This window comes from Carassius gibelio, chromosome B13 (assembly GCF_023724105.1).
Source record: "Carassius gibelio isolate Cgi1373 ecotype wild population from Czech Republic chromosome B13, carGib1.2-hapl.c, whole genome shotgun sequence".
NCBI lineage: Eukaryota > Metazoa > Chordata > Actinopteri > Cypriniformes > Cyprinidae > Carassius > Carassius gibelio.
The window spans coordinates 15,469,490-15,490,709 of NC_068408.1; the positions used below are offsets into that span (position 1 = coordinate 15,469,490).

The 21,220-nt window shown below is 38.5% G+C and overlaps 3 protein-coding genes across 6 annotated transcripts; 1 reads left to right on the forward strand and 2 right to left on the reverse strand.

Annotated features, from left to right (window-relative positions):
• Positions 1–5,307: 5,307 nt before the first annotated feature.
• Positions 5,308–13,181, reverse strand: LOC127970659 (DDB1- and CUL4-associated factor 10). 4 transcript variants are annotated; one of them, XM_052573325.1, is made up of 7 exons: positions 12,584–13,181; positions 11,230–11,343; positions 10,757–10,954; positions 8,416–8,618; positions 7,037–7,129; positions 6,800–6,945; positions 5,308–6,722 (listed from the first exon to the last, which is right to left on the reverse strand). In XM_052573325.1, exons 1-7 carry the CDS (start codon positions 12,973–12,975, stop codon positions 6,351–6,353), a joined length of 1,518 nt encoding a protein of 505 aa, XP_052429285.1. In that variant the 5' UTR covers positions 12,976–13,181; the 3' UTR covers positions 5,308–6,350. The 4 variants fall into 4 exon arrangements, with proteins under 4 accessions (XP_052429285.1, XP_052429287.1, XP_052429284.1 ...); XM_052573327.1 differs by having other exon boundaries at positions 7,058–7,129; positions 12,584–13,180; XM_052573324.1 differs by having other exon boundaries at positions 7,037–7,132; positions 12,584–13,180.
• A 2,421-nt stretch (positions 13,182–15,602) lies between these two features.
• On the reverse strand, positions 15,603–18,650 carry pomk (protein O-mannose kinase). Its single transcript, XM_052571689.1, has 3 exons — positions 18,465–18,650; positions 17,821–18,095; positions 15,603–17,011 (listed from the first exon to the last, which is right to left on the reverse strand). The coding sequence occupies exons 2-3, from the start codon at positions 18,079–18,081 to the stop codon at positions 16,244–16,246; spliced, it is 1,029 nt and encodes a 342-aa protein (XP_052427649.1). The 5' UTR covers positions 18,082–18,095; positions 18,465–18,650; the 3' UTR covers positions 15,603–16,243.
• Positions 18,651–19,670: 1,020 nt separating this feature from the next.
• grxcr1b (glutaredoxin and cysteine rich domain containing 1 b) lies at positions 19,671–21,220 on the forward strand. Its single transcript, XM_052571676.1, has 2 exons — positions 19,671–20,240; positions 20,644–21,220. Exons 1-2 carry the CDS (start codon positions 19,839–19,841, stop codon positions 20,677–20,679), a joined length of 438 nt encoding a protein of 145 aa, XP_052427636.1. The 5' UTR covers positions 19,671–19,838; the 3' UTR covers positions 20,680–21,220.

Below are 21,220 nucleotides of genomic sequence, written 5' to 3' on the forward strand. Positions count from 1 at the left end.
TATGTGGATTGATGTTTTTTTCATTGTTCACCTTACTGCAACAGCCTTGTAGAGTTCAGGGTAGTGTCTGGCTCAATTTAAAAAAAAATCAGTGCAAATCAGAACTTGTCATATCTAACATGATCAATTTAATGGTACTGTCTACTAGAGCTGCATGATTAATTGATAAAAGTTTGCAATCTTGATTCAAACACTCACACTTCTAACACAATCTTATTTCTAAATGACAATGATTCATCTGTGACTGTTAACCTTTTGACCATCATATCAGGACATCAAATAATTTTTTTATTTTTTCACAATAATTCATTCAAATTAAGCAAACAGTTTTGAATAAAATGAAGCAATTAATATGTTGTCACAGCCTCTAGTGAATTACATGTTATTTTGCTTTTTCTCAGTTTATCCAGAATCATGCAGCACTGTCTATATATAATATATAAATATGTATATTGCAGTTTGATTTTATATTTATATTATTATTATCGTCATTAAAGGTAATGGACTACCTGTTTTTGTACCCTATTTGTAAAAATTACCTGGACTGTTTTATCTACAAATTGATCATTGTACACCATTGTAAATAACTTAAGAGGAAATGCTAATAGCATGCTGGGTCATTTTTTCAGGGAATGATCATGCAGCAAGCTACATTTTCACAAAAGGTCTCCCACCAGTGTACCGACCATACTCTGGCCTGCTTAGGTTTAGTGAAGAACCAGACTCTGCCTACTGCGTGCAACAGTTGCGTTTTGGGGAAGTTGTGGCCTAATGATTAGAAAGTTTTACTCCTAACCCTAAGGTTGTGGGTTTGAGTCTCGGGCTGGCAAAACCATGAATGAGGTACCCTTGAGCAAGCAGCATAAATGGCTGCCCACTGCTGTGTGTGTGTGTGTGTGTGTGTGCACTTTGGATGGGTTAAATGCAGAACATGAATTCTGAATCTGAAGTCCGTTTCGTTCTACTTAGAATTTTGCACCCATACAAGTCAGGGAATGAGCACCCCCTGCTGGCCGGACTAAACCTAGCTCCAGCAGCAGGCTATTCACAATGGCTTTCATGATTACACTGCGGTTCTTGGCAACAGGTATGCTAGCTAAAAAAATATTAAACCTTTTCTTTTGCTTATACTACGCATTTTAAGTTTAAGGTAGATGTACTTTAATTTTGAATAATGTGCTTGAGCTAGCTTGAAATTCTAGTTCTATATTGTGGCAAGTCGAATAACATACACACTTTTAATTGTTAAAAATATAGTAACAATTTAATAAGTGTAATCAGCCTGTTTTATAGATATATGGCTTACCTTAGCTGTATAGTTTTTGATGATGCATTTAGAAAATGCCTACAAAAAGTGCTTGATTGACACTGGAAAAAAATATACAGTATACCATTCAGTATAGATAACTGTTATTTGCTTTCAGTTATTTACAGGGTAAAGCTTCAGGAGCCTTTCAGTGTCAGTAAGTAGCATGTTGTCCACCTCATGCAGGAAATGCGGCAGTATATGATGTGGGGGCAAGTTCCGCATTCTGTGCTTAAGGTTTTTGTAGTATGAAGAGATGGCATCATTCTTTTTTTTCTGAGAAGCTAGATTTTGTGCACATCAAGTTTTTTGACTCCTCACTGAAGGAATCTTCCAGCATCTTCCTGCTGCGCTTCACACAAGGCCTTGGTGTAAGTGTCCAAAGGTGCTTGGCAAAGGCTCCTCTGTAAATGCTGTGGACTCTTCTCCACAGATGCTGGATTCTGCTAGTGAACTGCTGGGCCATTGCACTGCTGAGTGCCTTTCGTCAGGGGCTGAATCCCCATATTTGTGCTCAGATGGCCATCTATGATGACAATTTGGGACTAGAGAGCTTTATGCAGCACACTTCGAGCATCTCCCAATGCCTCCCACTGTAATCCACAGTGGATATCATCCTGGGACGCTCCTGGCTCAACCAACATTCTCCAGAAGTCAGATGGGATCCCTGTGAAATTGCTCTCTGGAGCGAGGCCTGTTTTAAACAGCTTATAAAAGCGTCGTGCACATTTTACTTTCACTTTCAAATAGCGGCAATTTAGTGTAAAGCAATTGTTCATTTGTCAGTCAGCTCGACTCAATCTCCACACTTGATAAATTAAATCTGATCTGTGATGCCACTGTCATTCGGCACGCTGCATTGAGCAGCCGCATTTAGGTTTTAATTGTAGTATCTGTTCTATTACTCAGCTAAATGGTTTTTATTATTATAAAAAATCTAAACGACAGTGGGGGTCGGTTCCGCTGTGGGCAAATGACATAACTGGTGTTAACCTTCTATCACTCCCTTTGCCTTTGGTCCATTCACCACAGAGCCCCTTCAACCCCCCTCCCCTTCCAGAATCTAGAGTTTCAATAAAAAATTAAGATTTTTTTTTTTACCCCAAAAAACTAAAAGGGGTAGAGTTTTTTTGGGCCAAAGTTTTAAGTTTCTCCAAATAACTTAAAATTCACTCTGCTGGTAGAGGCATCTTAAAATAAGATAGGAGTGCAAGTCCTAGCTCTCTAGACCTCTCTGGAGCTGAGATCTTTAGATCCCACTTGCAACCTATTCCATTGTAAAAACAGTGGACAGTGGATTTTTGCCACCAAACTTGGTGCTATAACTTTCAGGGGGCCTGCTGAGTGCTGATAAATAGGTTTTTATCAAAATAGTTAATCATGAAAGGCCTAAAACCAATGTGACTACCAAACACATATCTGAGCCTCATGCAAATGAAACATGACATGCAAATGAGATAAATGAGTACAATAGACTACTAAAACAGGAGAAGTGTTGAAACATGTGATTAATCATCTATGCACAGTGCTCTATACCACCAAGCTATTATCCAGTTCCCATACAATAGGTTGGAAGTGGGAGGCATTAAACTGGCCTGGACATTCTGTTGTCATTATTTCCCCACATTAATCATAAATTTGACCTCATTGTTTAGGCTGGCAATGCATGCTGATGTCCACATTATGCTTGTCAGTATGTGCTACCCCTCTATTAGGGCAGCTTCATTAAGGTCCCTACTTCGAATGCAGCTGTTGCATGCAGTATGCAGAGTCTGGTCCCTCACTAAAGCTAAGCAGGCCAGAGCCTGGTCAGTGCACTGGTGGGAGACTGAAATAAAATAGGTTACGTTTTCTTGTATTTGCACTGTATTTACTTCACTTAGTATTTAAGGTACTGAAAATGTGTTAATTATACCTCTAGAAATCACTATGCCAAATAAACTACATTACAGCAGTTACATTTAAAAAGTTAATTTTGAAAATGTTTTCCTTTCTTTCACATCCTTGCAGGTGTAGATGGTGATTACTGGCATTTGTTGAATCCAGGTGAGTACAAGATAATGGTGTGGACAGAAATCTATTTCCCAGGCATCCGGCTCTGATCTGTACGGTCAGAGCCCCATATGACCATCTGCAGCTATTCTGCAAAGCCAGACGAGTATTATTAATGATTTAAAGCTACTTGTTTTCACTTTTTCAATTGTTTTCCTCAGTCTGAGAGTACACAGAGTATCCCTGGTCTGTTGTTCAACTTTTGAATGTTGTTGTTTTTTTTTTTTTATATATCACTAACAGAGATTTCTAAGAATGCTCAGAGCAAGACTCTAAAATTGTAGCTGGTTTCTACACTCTATAATATATGATTATTAATGATATTATAATTAAAGCTACTTAAAGATTTTACAGAAAGCACCTCTCAGTTTCCTCAGCTGTCTTAATTTATTGGCATCAGCACGGCATGATTATTTTGGAGGAAGAAATTGCTGAAACATGCTAAAATACATTCATATTCATTACGTTAGACCTGAGAGCCAGTTTTATAACAGTATTAGGACATTTCTTGCAATCACACATGGCAATTTGAAAGTTCATTAAGAAGAAAGGGAAAACTGCCTGAGCTGGATGTCTGCAATCAAAATGTAGCATTTATGCTATTCTGTGGCACTGTGTGCGTGCGTGCATAGTTTTAAGAAAATTAAAATAAAGTTTTTTTTAAATTAGCATTTATGTTTTTAAAACATTTTACATTACTTAATTTATTAAAAAATTAAGATCTGTGGATTTCACACTTCCTGAGCAACCCAGGTCATATTACATACTTCTGCTTTCAAACTATTATATACAATTCCTTTCAAAAGTTTGGGGTAATTTGTTTTTTTTCTTTGAAGGAAAAGAATAGTTTCATACAGCAGGGATTCAATTATTTGATCATAAATGACAGTAAAGACATTTATAATGTTACAAAGATTCCAATAAATGCTGTTCTATTGAAATTTCTATTCATCAAAGATTCCTGAAAAGCATTATGGTTTCCTCAAAAAACAATATTCCGCAGCACAACTGTTTTCAACATTGATAATAATAAGAAATATTATTAGAACAGTTTCTGATGGATCATGTGACAATGAAGACTGGAGTAGTGACTGCTGAAACATCACATGAGCTTTGAAATTGCATAAATGACATTTTAAAATATATCAAAATGATCAAACATCAAGTCACTTTAAATTGTAATATTTCACAATATTTCTGTTTTACTGATCAGATAATTGCAGCCTTGTGAGCATAAGAGATTTCTTTCAAAAACATTTTTAACAATCTTAATGATCCCAAACCGATGAATGGTATTGTATATATTATATAAAACCCTTTGCTATATGTAAAGAAAGCATTAAGACCCAAAAAGCCATGGTTTCAAGCAATTGATAACTGCTAAAGGGGTGTTGACGTGGAGCTGAGTGCCTAACACCCCTTAGCTGTTATAAATTCACTGTAAATCACAGCTTCACAGGGCTTATCCCTTATATACATAGCAAGGTGTCACAAAATAAAACAAAGCAAATCAAATGTAATAATATTAATAAAAACACTGTTATTCTGCTAAACAATGTAGTTCCTCAGAAACAGATGGGATTGCAACAAAGTGGTGGCCGAGCAACACACAGAAGCAGAAAAAAAGGGGTGCATGTTTGTGGAGTAATTTACAACAGCTTCGAATACAGCTCAACCAATCAGAATCAAGGACCGGAACGATCCGTTTTATAATCAACCAAATTCTACATGTTTCCTTTTGCATGTGGATGATGAAATACCAGAGTTTTACAAAAATGACATTTTCCTCTATCCAGCGCTTGACCTGAAACGTCATGCCGGTTCTAAATAATCAGTTTAAAGGTTCCAGATGCCGAGGCATATTCAGTGCAATCAATCTGTCTATGGTACGCTAATACACGTCTCATTTTTGCTTCAAAACTTTTTTCTTTCTCATACCAAACAAAAGATATGAAAAAGTTTCTTTATTTAATCCATCTGTACCACTGCATCCTTAATATTGTTAACATGAATAAAGTGAATCAAATGAAATTGTGGTTGAATAAAGGTAACTTTCACTGTTCCTCTGCTTTTAAAATTCCATGTTCAGGAGCGGTCAATATTTTAATAACTGAGAAGGATGACCAAATAATACTAGTTTCAGAAAAGCAGAATGTTCAGATTTTGTCCTCTTTTTTTTCCTTTTCATTTTAAGAAAGCTAAACTTATCTGTATAAAACACTCATCCAACAGTCAAACATGCCTCCTCCCATTGTCCTCATGTCTAGAGTTCGAAGCCCCCACTGATGTGAGCATCTAAACATTTCAGAACTGCTGATTGTCAATGTAGAGGCCAGAAGCATTTGAAAAACAGAACGGTAGAAAATTCCCAGTCCATTCAGTCCACCATCGGCAGAAGTCCTATTCATCCCAATACTCAAACGTACATGGTACATACTGTATTGACAATCTATGAATAAGACCTTAGTTAGTGTTGTTACAGACAAGCAGTCCAAAAATAAAACGAACGATTAGTAAAAGTGAAGCACTTCCAGAGAAAAACTTTTCTGAAAAAGAAAATGGCATTGCAAAGTCTAAAATGTTTGGCAAAATGCAAAAACTGCCATCTGCTTGAACTGCTTAGAGTTGCATGAAAATGATTGACTTAAACGGTTACTGCAGTGCTGCATGGATGAGCAACCAAAAGATAATTCTCCCATAATCCTCTAACGCTCACATGACTCATTCAACCTCTATTGTGGAGGAAAAACTAATGCTGTTTGCTTTGCTTTCGTTACGTTTACACAGCATAAAGAACAAATACATCTAAAAATGACAAACTTGTAGAAGGTCATTCAAATGCAGTGTGACCTCAAACGCACCAAAAAAAAACAACTACACCACCACACGCTCTGTTCAAGGTAGTTTTGTTCTCCCATTATCCCCTAGACCAATCAGAAGCTTCTTCCAAATAGTCCAGCAATCAGTGTAAATTCTAATGCATCTGTATGAGTTAAAAGTGTGGTTGATACAGAGCTACGCGTCCGCTAAGGCAGCCCGATGCGAACTGACAGTGAGTGGGTGAGAACTTGGAAGTGAGCACCACATCGCTGTGAGAGTAGATGGAGCGAATCTCCCGCAGCAGAGCCGTCCGCACAGGCATGCAGTCTGCCAGCTCGCCACACTGCTCATCGAACGCCAGCAAGCGCACGCCATAACCGTACGGCGAGCAGATGAGCCGGCCGTCGGGACTGAAGCACAGCTCCTTAATGTAGCCCCGTCCAACATTAGCCTCCTCGATGTAGTGTGTGAGACGCAGAGAGCAGCGAGGAGACACCGGAGGTCGAGGCGGAGCTCCCTCTTGAAACTCATACACACACGTCCACTGAGAAAGACAGATATGAGACTGTTCATTCATTTTTACATGCTCCACAATTCTTAGGTTTAGGTTACAGCACTGACCTCCTGGTCGTCCATGTTGCTGGAGCAGCGTAACAATGTGGCCCAGCCTTTGGGATGCAGTTGCAAGGAGGTGATGCAGTTCCCACGGTCCCTCTCGCCCGGGATCTCCGGGGTTAAAACCTCAAGACTGTTTCTGGGTGACAGACCTGGATAAAGACAAAAGGTGAACAATGGAGTGAAAACTCTGTAGTAAAAGCAGTATTTGGTACAAATGTACATAACATATTAAACTCTTACCCTCACATATTAAAGGCTTACCCTCTCTGTGTGGATGGGTTTTGCTGTCAATGGTGTGACGGGAACCTCCTGGCCTAAAACCTGCTGATGAACCTTCTGAAAGAAAAGAGACTTGATCTTAAAATGATGACGATGAGCACAGGATTCCCAACACAATTAACCAGTAGTTCACTGTGTCATATGGTGTTCGATAGGGTTGTGCAGCATTCAAAATTGAATTAAAGCGTAGTCCACCCCAAAATTAAAATTGTCATTACTCACTTGCCCCCATGTCGTTCCAAACCTGTAAAAGCTTTTTTCGTCTTCGGAACACAATTTAAGATATTTTGGATGAAAACCGGGATGCTTGAGAGTGTCCCATTGACTGCAAAAGTTAAATATACTGTCAAGGTCCAGAAAAGTATGAAAAGCATCAGAATAGTCCATTTGCCATAAGTGGTTCAACCGTAGTATTATGAAGCCACAAGAATACTTTTTGAACACAAAGAAAACAAAAATAATGACTTTATTAAACAATTTGTCTCCTCTTATGGGCATCTTATGCTCTTCTGTGTCAGCCGCACCACAAGGATGTGCTGTTTTCGTTCAAATCAAAGTGTAAAATACACATAGAAAATGAATCTTTGTGGCATGGCTGACACAGAAGAGCATAAGCTGCCTGCGTTCAACTCATATTCTCTAAAACGGTGCTACGGTGATGTGTAGAGACACAGAGGAGAGGAATTGTTGAATAAAGTTGTTATTTTTGTTTTCTTCACGTACAAAAAGTATTCTTGTTACTTCATAAAATTCAGATTGAACCAGTGATGGCAGATGGACTTTTGTGACAACGCTTTTCATACTTTTCTGGACCTTGACAACTTACTTGGCAGTCAATGGGACAAGCCTCCAGGTTTTCATCCAAAATACCTTAAATTGTGTTCCGAAGATGAAAAAAGCTTTTACAGGTTTGGAACGGTTTTGTTTGTGTGCGGCAGTCGTCCGTGAGGGGCTGTCACGCTGTTTTGTGTTTATTTTATTATTACATTTTTTATTTAAATGTCCGCCAGTTCCCGTCTCCTCCTTCCTGTTATTATGAAGTTTATATATTGTTACAGTATCCCTTTAAGATTTCCAGTTATATTCCAGTTCCTGAGGACAAGCAAAATGTTGTAGATCTATTTAAAAGAAATGCTGTTCTTTTGAACTGTATTCATTACAAAATCCTGGATGAAAATATGTATAACTGTTTCCACAAAAATATTAATTAATAGCAAATAATAGCAAAATTCACCATTTGAATGCTAATCAATTTTCATGCCATCTCCATAATTTCAGAGCTTAGTATTCATCTTTTCAGATTCACATGTATCTTCTTTGTTTATGCTTTCTGTAAGTACCTGTGCTGAGTGGAGCTCTGCGCGACCGTAGGATGCGGTAGCTGCCGACCTCAAGGCTCTGGGTGAGATCAAGGTCATGTAAGATGAGCAGGTAACCAGAGGAGGTGGAGATTAACATCTTACTGCAGTCTGGAGTCAGACGCATTCGCATAAGATAGCGTGTGTGGAAAAACTTCTTGTGCGGACAGCCATCCTCTGTGAACCTAAACAAACAGCAAATGCAATGACACACAGTCGCACACAACCACTTGTATATACACTTACTCTTAAAAGACTAGTACACAAAAAAAATAAAAAATTGTGCTGTCAAACGATTAATCACGTTTAATCACATCCAAAGTTAAAGATTTTGTGTACATAATATGTGTGTGTGTGTACTGTGAATGTTTATTTTGTATATAAAAACACACATACAGTATACATTTTGAAAATATTTTCATGTTTATATATATATATATATATATATATATATATATATATATATATATATATATATATATATAATATATATATAATGTATTATATTATTATTATATTTATTGATATATTTAATGTACAAACATAAACAAATTCTAAAATATACATGCATGTGTGTGTATTTTTTTATAAATAATAAATATACACACCACAAACACATATATTATGTAAACAAAACCTTTTATTTTTGATGCGATTAATTGTTTGACAGCACTAAAAAAAAAAAAATAATATATATATATATATATATATATATTAGGGGTGTAACGATACGCGTATTCGTATTGAACCGTTCGGTACGACGCTTTCGGTTCGGTACGCGGTACGCATTATGTATACCGAACGGTTCGTTGGAGTAATTAATTATATTTGAAAAAAAAAAAAAAAGAGAGAGAAAGAAATATAATGATATGCGTTCAACAAGGTAGCCCAATAACCCAAACAACGTAACAGGCAACGCCCCTGACACTCCCGAAGAAGAAAAAAACACCATCTTATATGTTTATGTTAGGCTACTCAGCAGGCGCTCGCTCACTCAGTACACGCTGAAGGCTCGTTGCAAAATAGCCAATGCGTTTAACAGACTAGAAATGAGAAGATCCTCCAATAACCAACAGGTCTGGTGTTTGGGTGCACTTTGGATTCCCTTTAAGCTATAATGGTGATGGCAAGAGAGTGGTGGATAAATAAACAACGGTATGTCGCATCTGCAACATGACAGGGTACACCAGCGGGATTACAAAAAAAAAAAAAAAAAAACCAGCGGGAATATCTGGGATATATGCGTCAGTACTATCTGGGAAAAGACGAAAAAAAGGAGAAACATGCACGCAGCAAACTATCCCTGCAGCATTTAGAAACTATAGCTTACAGGGAATCCAACCCAAACACCAGACCTGTTGGTTATTTTAGGATCTTATATTTCTGGTCTGTTAAATGCATTAGACATTTTGCAACGAGCCTTCAGCGCGTGCTGAGTGAGCGAGCGCCTTAGGGGCCGTTCACATATCGTGCCTAAAAACGCATGGAAAACGCTAAGCGCGTCTTTCTCCTGAGGCGTCTGTCTTTGCTAAGCAACAATGACGTGCTCTCTCCATGAGACGCGGAAATTTCAGCGAAGGATAAATGGATTTGCAGCTCTAAAAATCGCTTGCAGTAGCTCTGCTACTGAATTTATTTCAAAATTGCAATCCATATACAACTATGATCAGCTGTTCCTTCATCTTGGCTGAGCTCTCAACGTTGTTACGGGAAAGGATGAAGCTGATTGGTTGGTTCTTGTCACATGACCCGCGGTGCGCTTGCGGCATTCTGAAAAGTTGAGATGTTTTTACATTTTGCTGTATCTAAAACGTATCGAACCGAACCGAACCGTGACATCAGTGTATCGTATCGAACCGAACCGTGAATTTTGTGAACCGTTACACCCCTAATATATATATAATACGAGTCTTCCATCCATTACATTGCTTTCTACAGTGAATAAAAGGTCTCGTCTGAATCAGGAGAGAAATAAACTGTACACAGATCAAACAGTTTACAAGTGAAAACTCTACAAAACAGTTGTAAACAAATATGTCGGTGGATTCTGATGTGAGAGAACAACAGGGGAAGGATTTAGTGGAGGAAGCATTATTTTGAATAGTGGACTTGCATTGTGTGTTTTTAGTTTAGACTTTTATTCTGACGGCACCCATTCATTGCACAGCATCCACTGGTGAGCAAATGCTGTAGTGTAAATTTTTCTAAATCTGTTCTGATGAAGAAACAAACTTTGTTATGGATTGGCCTGTGAGTTTTAACAAATGTCAATTATTTGTGATCTATTCCTTCATTTAAGCCAGCTAGGAAACACAAAACCTACCTGTTGGTATCCCATGTGATGACATTTCCGTCAAATCCTGACGTCACCAGCAGGCGAGTGTGAGTATCATACTCTATGTTCTTGACCCAGCTGGCGTGGCCATGCAATGAGCACACCTTCGAGTTCAGTTTACGCAAATCCCACAATGCAATGGTGGTGTCATCAGAGCAGGTCGCAAACAGCCGGTTGTCGAGAAACCTGAATAGTACACAGCCAAACAAACTTATACTTAGACAACACTGGTCATCCTCATGGGCTTAATGATTGTGCCAGACATTCAGTGTGTGTGTAAGTATCAAAAAGAATCACAGAAGCAACTAAGACATGCAAATTTTGCAGTGTGCAAATCTTGTTGTTTAATATGTAAATGGTAATGAATTAGTTCTTACATTAAAACTGATATAGAAGAGCTTTCACTCATGTAACTGAGGTTCCTGCACACTGGATCAATTATATATTGTGTGCACATGTACCTTATGTTGTTTACACAGTCCTCATGAGCCTCCACCAGTGTTTTGATATGTCTGGAAGAAACCGGGTCAAACAAAAGCACTTCTGTCTGCTCACAAGCAACCGTCAAAACTGACCTAGAAAAAAAAATTATACAGGTGTTTGTCAATTAGGACAGAAATGTTCTCTATGGTAGATGTATCCTATTGTAAAAAAACAACAACAACAGTGTTTTGCTTAAATCAAGGATAAATGTGTATTATATAGAATAGACCGATAACATTAAACATTTGATTGCAAAGTTTATTTCATTATCGCTTTGGCTAATTATTATTATTTTTTTTACATTCTGTAAACTGCAAGTGCAATTTTTAGAACCGTTTACATCACAACTCTAATGTGCGTTTGCAAAATGTAGTCCCCCAAAACATTTAATTCATTCTCCAAAAGCCTATGTGTCAGCAAATTCACCAATGTCATTTAAATTAAGTTTTTTTTTTTTGTGAGAGCTGTACTGGTCAAAATGTGTCCATTTCTTTTTAACCAAACGGTGAACTGTTGACATGGACAGCTTACTACACCATACTTAGACAATGATAAGAGTATGAAGATTTTACTGATCAAGTCATCAGTTTAATATTTGCAGGCTATGTGCATTTAATTATTGTGCAATAACTATGGAATTGTACTTTTTTTGCACACATGCAATTAAAAAAAAATTACAGGAAATGAACATTTATTTGTGTGACAAAAAATTCTGAAAATATTTATTTGAGGAAAAAAAAACAAATTGGAGAAATGAGCAAAAGAGATTAAGAGAAAAAATGTGTCAAGTTAAACATTTTTACATTTGCCACTTTGTCTATTCTGGGCATGTTTATGGCATTTATATTATATATATATAATAAACCTAAAAACAAATTTAAATACTAATTGATATGATAGTCTTTTAGAAAAAATACTTTAATTAATGGCACTTCTGATCTTAAAACTGTAACTGATGCACCCCCGTTTGAAGATCAGAAATATAATTCATTTGTGTGTGTTTTCCCCATGACTTTAGAGTTGTTGTCATTAATAATCTAACCAGTATTTTTTTTTCTTCCCTGAAACGAACTGATTACTTTCCTGATTTTTATGCTTCTAAAACTGCTTGACTGCTAGCTAACTTAAGGTATCTGCAAGTTTTTCAAAGTTTGCATTTGTTCCATCACTTATACATGTTTTAATACAAAACACATTTGGAAATAATTGTTAAAAGTTATTGTTTTAATGCTAAGTAGTCAAAAGTTGAAAAGAAGTCGAAGAGTCGAAAGAAGATCTTCAGTCTCGAGACACTCAAACACGGTTTGATCGAAGGGGCAACACTGAACGTACCCGTCTGGCGAGTACTCCAAGTTGAAGACAGCTCCGTGGGTTTGTGTACTGAGGTTCACCGAATCCGTAGCCGGGCTCATGGACGAATAAAGCCGTGTCATGTTACGGAAATTATCTCGCGCGGGGTCTACAAACGGCCCCCTGCGCACTGTCCTCTTGCAAATCCACGCGAACAGAGAGTCTGCGGCGCTCGAGCCCCTGTCCCCCGAGCCTGTCCCGCCGTCCGTGGCCGCCTCGAGCTCCCAGCTGACCTGTGTCCCGGCGCCCCCGCGGCCCGCCTGCGGAGAGGTTGGTCTGCTGGAGCACCTGTCTTCATCGCTCTCCTCCTCCTCCTCCTCGCGAAGCAGGTCTGCGCGCGGCTCCTTGCTGTCGCTCGGCTGCCCCGAGCTCATTGTTGCACGAATATTGCTGGCGGCTCCGTTTTGAGGCTCACCCAAACTCAAACTCCTGCGGATTGCGGACAGGCACTGGACCTGCGAGCCAGGCCGTCTTGCAATATGTGCAGAAACCGCTTAAACATCCATTAATTCATACACAAGTCTGCTGCGGATGTGTGCGCATACAACAGACGACGTACTTCCGGTTCCTTCTCTGCATAAATTAAAACCCAACTGAGATAGTGACACGGCTTTGTTTGCTTTTGTTTTAAGACTTTAGACTGTATTAAAAAATAAAGTCTTTCCAACTTAAAAATTATATATACAGGTCCTTCTAAAAAAATTAGCATATTGTGAAAAAGTTCATTATTTTCCATAATGTAATGATGTAAATTAAACTTTCATATATTTTAGATTCATTGCACACCAACTGAAATATTTCAGGTCTCTTATTGTTTTAATACTGATGATTTTGGCATACAGCTCATGAAAACCCAAAATTCTTATCTCAAAAAAATTAGCATATTTCATCCGACCAATAAAAGAAAAGTGTTTTTTATACAAAAAAAAAAAAAAGTAAACCTTCAAATAGTTATGTTCAGTTATGCACTCAATACTTGGTCGGGAATCCTTTTGCAGAAATGACTGCTTCAATGCGGCGTGGCATGGAGGCAATCAGCCTGTGGCACTGCTGAGGTGTTATGGAGGCCCAGGATGCTTCGATAGGGGCCTTTAGCTCATCCAGAGTGTTGGGTCTTGCGTCTCTCAACTTTCTCTTCAGAATATCCCACAGATTCTCTATGGGGTTCAGGTCAGGAGAGTTGGCAGGCCAATTGATCACAGTAATACCATGGTCAGTAAACCATTTACCAGTGGTTTTAGCACTGTGAGCAGGTGCCAGGTCGTGCTGAAAAACAAAATCTTCATCTCCATAAAGCTTTTCAGCAGATGGAAGCATGAAGTGCTCCAAAATCTCCTGATAGCTAGCTGCATTGACCCTGCCCTTGATAAAACACAGTGGACCAACACCAGCAGCTGACATGGCACCCCAGACCATCACTAACTGTGGGTACTTGACACTTCAGGCATTTTGGCATTTCCTTCTCCCTAGTCTTCCTCCAGACTCTGGCACCTTGATTTCCGAATGACATGCAAAATTTGCTTTCATCCGAAAAAAGTACTTTAAACCACTGAGCAACAGTCCAGTGCTGCTTCTCTGTAGCCCATTTCCTGCACACGCCTGTGCACGGTGGCTCTGGATGTTTCTACTCCAGACTCAGTCCACTAATTCCGCAGGTCCCCCAAGGTCTGGAACTGGTCCTTCTCCACAATTTTCCTCAGGGTCCGGTCACCTCTTCTCATTGTGCAGCGTTTTTTGCCACACTTTTTCCTTCCCACAGAGGTGCCTTGATACAGCACTCTGGGAACAGCCTATTCGTTCTGTGTCTTACCCTCTCGCTTGAGGGTGTCAATGATGGCCTTCTGGACAGCAGTCAGGTCTTATCCATGATTGCGGTTTTGAGTAATGGACCAGGCTGGGAGTTTTTAAAAGCCTCAGGAATCTTTAGCAGGTGTTTAGAGTTAATTAGTTGATTCAGATGATTAGGTTAATAGCTCGTTTAGAGAACCTTTTCATGATATGCTAATTTTTTGAGATGAGCTGTATGCCAAAATCATCAGTATTAAAAAAATAAAAGACCTGAAATATTTCAGTTGGTGTGCAATGAATCTAGAATATATGAAAGTTTAATTTTTATCATTACATTATGGAAAATAATGAACATTTTCACAATATGCTAATTTTTTGAGAAGGACCTGTATATATGTTTTATGTGTTGACTTTTAGTTTAACGTTTACATTTATGTTCCATAGATACACCAATATGTGCCAAGTCAGATTACCATACACTCTTCCTATCAGAAGTGCTTGTGGCTATCAATTTTCAACTGACTGAAAGTCCATACATGGTGGATTAACACCACTTGCAACTTGTGATGAGAGGAACGAAGCTTCGCGAAATCGAATCTCTGAATCAACCAAGTGATTTGATTCACTGATTTGAAGCATATGCTGAAAGTATTTACTTGCCAGAGCTGTGTTACTGTAAGAAAACTCAGTTTAAAAAAGCACGAGACATTTACGAACCAAGAGCATTTTTTAAACCTCGACTGTAAATTTAATCTTAGTCGCAAAATTGATCATATTTGCTAAATGCGCCTGTACGCCTTTAAGATACTATAGACAGTAACATGATTTTTGGTAGAGCTCAGATTGTTTCAAGCTTAAATCGTAAAATAAATAAATATTACCGCTGTCTTTGCATAAGTTCTGATTGTTCCTTTAAGTTCTGAGGTCTGTCCATGACTAGACCTGACTCTATACATTATGACCAAAGACTACACATACAGATTATTTTAGAGGGACTTTGTTATAAACCAAGATCACCATTAGTTCATGGGTTCACCAGATCAACACCATCTAGCAGCGAAACATCTGATTTTGGAAATGTTTCGAATTACATATGTTCTGCAATCATGTCAAAACCACTGATTCGAAACAAAAGATCAGTGTTTCAAAGCTTCAAGAAGTAGTGTTTCTAAAGCTATACTAGATATACTATACTGACAACACAATCATAGTGTTCTTGAGAAAATGATTTATTAAAAGGCTTCCAAATAATGAAAAAAGAAACAAAAAGCAGGTTAGTTTCCAGAATGATATTCTTATTCAAATCTAAATAAGATCCACACTTACTCCACATATTCAATCACTGCATCAGTGAGGTAAGTTCTATTCACTTAACTGAAAATAAGTTTTATGAGGTATAGTTATGCAAGAGTTTTTTTTACTTCTTATTGCAAAAAGTCAGACTCAGCATAAGATTTTGAAGCTGGATTCAGATCTGAAGCCCTGAGATGTTGCATCTCATCCTCTGCTGGATTTTAATCTTTTAATGCATATTCTTCAGTGTGGTATGACAAAACCCATTGCACTCTGCTATCTTTTTAACTTAAAGGGACAGTTCATGCAAAAATGAAAATTCTGTTCTCATTTACTCCAAACCTTTATGACTGACTTTCTTCTGTGAAAAAAAAAATAAAAAAAAAATAATTTTTAGAAGAACCAAACTGTTTTGGTGACCACTGACTTCTATTATAAGGAACATTTCTCAAAATATATTCTTTTATGTTCCACAGAAGAAAGAAATTCATACAGGTTTGGTGTAAATGAGAACAGAATTTTCATTTTTGGTTTAACTATCCCTTTAATGACCATTATGCTCTACAACATATCTCGAACTCTCTGTGATTGACTCTCTATCATGCTGTCGTAGACGGAGCGATACACACGGAGGACCTCAAGCGCCGCTGGCCGCATGCGAGGCTCCTTCCTCTTACATTCTGTGTAGATCTGAAACAAGTGAAAATGGATGACATCACTTCCCAGGACATTCCCCAATAGGAAACGTGTCACATCTGGAACCTTCCAGATGTCCGTCTTTTCATCGTAACCAGGCATGGCTTCATCTGAGAACTGCACATCCTCGCCGTAAGGCCACAACTGCTCAGGAGCAACGAAGTCCCCGGTGAGCTCATGATGACCGCACTTCACCCCTCCCTGTCCCCTCTCCACCTCAGGCAGCGCATCCAGGTCATTGGCCAACAGGTGCATGTCGGATGTGAGCAGGAACTGGCTGAGAGTTTTGTGCAGGTCGTTGGAGTCACACATGACACGGATGCCCACTGGACTGCTGTGCAGGTACGCCAGGAAGGTAACGTAGTCTATGGCCAGCTGTAGTCGAGTATGCCAGGAGTTTCGCCAGCGATATTGGTCTTGAGTGAGGGTGGCATCAAGAGTCAATGCTGATCCCAGAGGGTGATACTCTGTAACAAACGTACCATCCTCTTCACACTCCCCTACAAGCGTCACGACGTGGGTGCTCTGCAAGGCATGTAGCATTGACAGTCCATGGAGGAAATCATCTGTATACTGCTCTGATGACAATACGGAGAGCGCCACCTTCTGCCCTCGCCACTCAGACAGATAAACCTAGAAGACACAAACATACATCAGTTTAAGTCTTAGAAGATGTATTACAGTTCTCTTATAATTTACTTGATTACAAGTAATAATGTCATAAAAATGTTGATTTTCTTGAACAGGCCAATAATTTCGCTTCAGAAGACTTTGATAAATCATCAGGAGCTGCAGGTATTAGTTTTGCATTTCCTGGATTGCTTTTTTTTCCTCAAAGTTACAGTACCCATTGTCTTGCATTTTGTGAATCACCAAGGACCATGGGTTAAGCTAAAAATCATATTTAGTGATCTGCTGAACAAAGAAAGTCAACTATTACAGTTGTGGCCAAAATGATTAGAACACGAGTAGAAAAATGGTTTTAAGTCAGTTATTTCTATCTTTTGTTGCAGTGTGTCAGTAATATCAGTTTACATTTCCAAAAATTTATTTTGCCATTAACTGTAATAATCCAGAGAGTATTTGTTTACACAAGGAGTCTGACAACAGCCAGTGCTCCACACAGACATCTGATCTCACCATCATCAGTCTGTCTGGAATAACATGAAGAAACAGAACAAACTGAGACAGACTCAGTCCAGAAGATCTATGGTGACGTATCCAAGATGCTTCAAGAAACTGTATGAAAAGTGATATTTCCTACTGACACACTGCACCAAAATATAGAAATTTAGATAGAACCATTTTTAACTAGTGAAAATAGTAGTGTTTAAATAATTTTGGACACCACTGTACATTTTGGATGATATTGTTTTCCATTTGTTTAAATTATTAATAGAAAAATTTGTTATCAAAATAATCATTAGTTCAGGCAAACTCACCTTCTTCACAGCCCCTTGTCCAATGAGCTTCACACGGCGGACCTCAGCACGGATTTCAGGGCACTGAAGCCAAGGGGTACAAGTGGTCATGGTGCCCACTTTAAAGTGGCGAAGCGGGCACTGCGTGTGTGCTGAGAGAGGGTTAGTGTCCTGATAAAGGGCATCTAGGTAGAGATACAGCAGTAGATTGGCACAGAGGAGAGCTGCCAGACAAAGCAAGACTGCAGGCAGTCCACACCTCATCCCAAAGGTGCCACCCATAATGACATCCTAACCTGTTTATCAAAACACAAGAAGAGATTTCAGACAAATATCACGTGGAAAGTGAGAACAGCACTCTATAAAATGGACTATAAACGGTTTGAGTGCAGCATATAACTCAAAACAGTAGCCATCTATTAAGACTTTTTAAAAAGCTTTCTATTTGAGAAATTTCGGATTCGGGGAATATTTAAATGCCTTATTCGAGTGTCAGATGTTATAATGCATTTTGTCTAAACTCACGATACCGCTCACTGCATTTTTAAACGAATTTAATTTGATTTAAGCACTGAACACAGAATGATAATACAAAAGAGACTGTTATTTTGCCCAGAGGTTACTTATGCCTAATATTATTTTATGAGTTTATGCCTTGAACACACCAGTTTGCATTAGTATGAGTATACTGGTTCACCAGACGCAGACACAAATGTCTTCCAGTTCATAAATCGTCAAAGCAGTTCATTTCAGTTCAGTGCAAGCGTTGAATAATCTATCGGTTCAGATCCCACGCCGTCAGATTTCTCAATGTTGTTGTTCCGGAATTTCTTGCTCTATGAAGTTACAGCAACGCACTGTGCCTCGAAGACACATCGCCATCTAGCGCCATCACTGGGTAACAACATCGCAGTCCGGTGACAACTCGACAGCACTTCTGATATAGAGAGAAAAAATTATCCCCAAAATATTTTTTCCGACAATATCTGTTGCACAGATGGGCGCTCAATATAAACTAAATAGGCCTGTAGTACAAAATTCTTCCCGTTTTGCTTAGATTTAGAACTGTGACCTTTGCAGTTTCAGGTCTCCCCTCAGCGTTTATAAATGAATGAAAAATGGAAATATGTTGAAATAGTATTTTTTATTTGGTTTGACATCTTGGATTACATGGAATAAATATTATACACAAAAAGTACAAAATAATATTTATAAGTGTTACTGTAAAAAAAAAAAAGGTCAAACATTACATTAGCCTTTTTTTTACATTAAATGTCCAAATACTTAATACAGTGGCCCCAAATTGTATTTGGATACTTAAGCCACAATCAATCATGTGTACATGTCTTTGCATTGTATAGCAAAATATAGAAATATAGACAATTTATTTTAAACAAATATAGCAAAAATCTACTTGTATGAAATGTGTAGGTTTCAGAATTTGAGCCAATAGATAGAGACAAAATAGAGACAAGACGACCTGGACACTTTCTTATTGTCAAACCGTGAGCAGGGACATGTTAATACGATGAACTACACCATGCATATGCTGTTTGGACACTTGCATGAACCTGAACTGACTTTAAAAGTTGACCTTAACACCAGTTAAAATGGTAATTAATTGTGGAAAAAAGCTCTAGAATTATTTATTTGCAGATGCTACTTGGTTTAATATTTTGTATATATTCCGACACCTTTAATTGTCACATTTTCAGCTGCCCAAATACAAATACTGGGGGGGGGGGGGGGTATTTTACACTTTAGGTGCTTTTGTTATTAGCTCACACACACAATATGTTCTTTAAGCCACACGTGAGTTATATTTTATTCATAAGAGAACCCAAGTCGGTATCCACGGTCTCCATGGACAGCGTTTATTAAATATTAAAGCATGTGGTGTCGAATTGACACCCTCGAGCCACAAGCCCTTTATCTGAAGGTCAGACAAGACCTTTAATGTCAGGGCATGCACTTTACCTGGTGCACGCTCTAGTTTCAGTCAACCTAAATTTGTATAATGTAGATCTTTTGCTGGCAGAATGGAGCGACGCACATCCCGCACTGAGGAGGAGCGCGCGGAGAGGAGAGTGCGGTTCCGCGTGGCGTCGGCGCACAGCGGCCGCGTGCTGAAGGAGGTGTTCAGAGACGCGCTCGAAGACTCCGCGGACACCGACACCACTGCGAGCTCAGAGCCGGAGCGAGCAAACTCGCCCGTTATCACGGAGGCCAACGGCCACCTGAGCGGCCTGCTGCTGGGGCCAGAACCGGACGACAGCGGCAGCGAACCGGACGAGCTGCTCATGTACGCCAGTGCAACAAAGGAGAAGCTCTTCACCGGAAAACGCGTGAACATCTTCAGCAAGAACGGAACGATTCGGGGCGTGAGGGATAAAGTGAGCGCGGGACAGGTGCTGTTTAACAACCTGTCCAAAATGTATGGGGTAAGGCTTATTTGGAGCAATATAATTATTTAATGCATTTATACAGCTGTGAAGATTTTTCTGTAGGCCTAAAAAAGAAAAGGAGAATGGATGGATTAGTTAGCAGGAAAAAGAAAATCAATCACCCTTATTAAGACATTCAGGAATAATGCCCGACTAATTGCTGTAAGAAAGAGGCTATTTTTACATAATAGCATGTCCAGGTTCCATTTCACCTAAAAGTCTCTCTCTCTCTCACACACACACACACATACACACACACACACACAAATAAACATTATCCTTAAAAAATACAAATAAAGACTATCTTGGTGCATTGTTGCTGTGACAGTTAAGCACGTTAAAATACAGTAGGCATTTTATACAGAGTAGCCTATAATTAATTTTTCCTTTTGATTTCCAGGTGTTTTCATCAGATGCACCCAACAAAGTCTCATAATTCAGAGGACAATTATTACAACCATCATATATACAGTATCACGCATTATCAGATATAATAATAAAGAATTATTACAGTACAATGTGAAAGTGTAATCAAGTGTTACAGCAAGTAAAAAGTTTGGACACACCTACTCATTCTTTATTATTACTTATTATTACAACAACAAAAAGTAAACTAAATTGAAACTTGTCTGGTGTAATATATATATTTGTGTAGAAATGTCTAGATACATTTTTTTAATCAATTTGGTTTTAAAATCAGGTGTTCAAACTTCACTTAAAGAATGTTTTTTTTTTGTATAAAAATAATGCTTCCAATGTAATGTTACTGTAGTTAGCCTGTATATTACTCGCTCTTGAAGAAACCGCAAAATAATTTATCTTGCTAGCTCTATAACATCAGTTTTGTTGTTACAGTATGACTCTAAATGTTACTTGCCAGATCGTACTTGTCAATATTATTTGGTTAAAGGTTCACACTATTTCACCATTTTCTGTAATGTGTGTCTTTCAAAGGATTCACTTATTATGAACCGGCC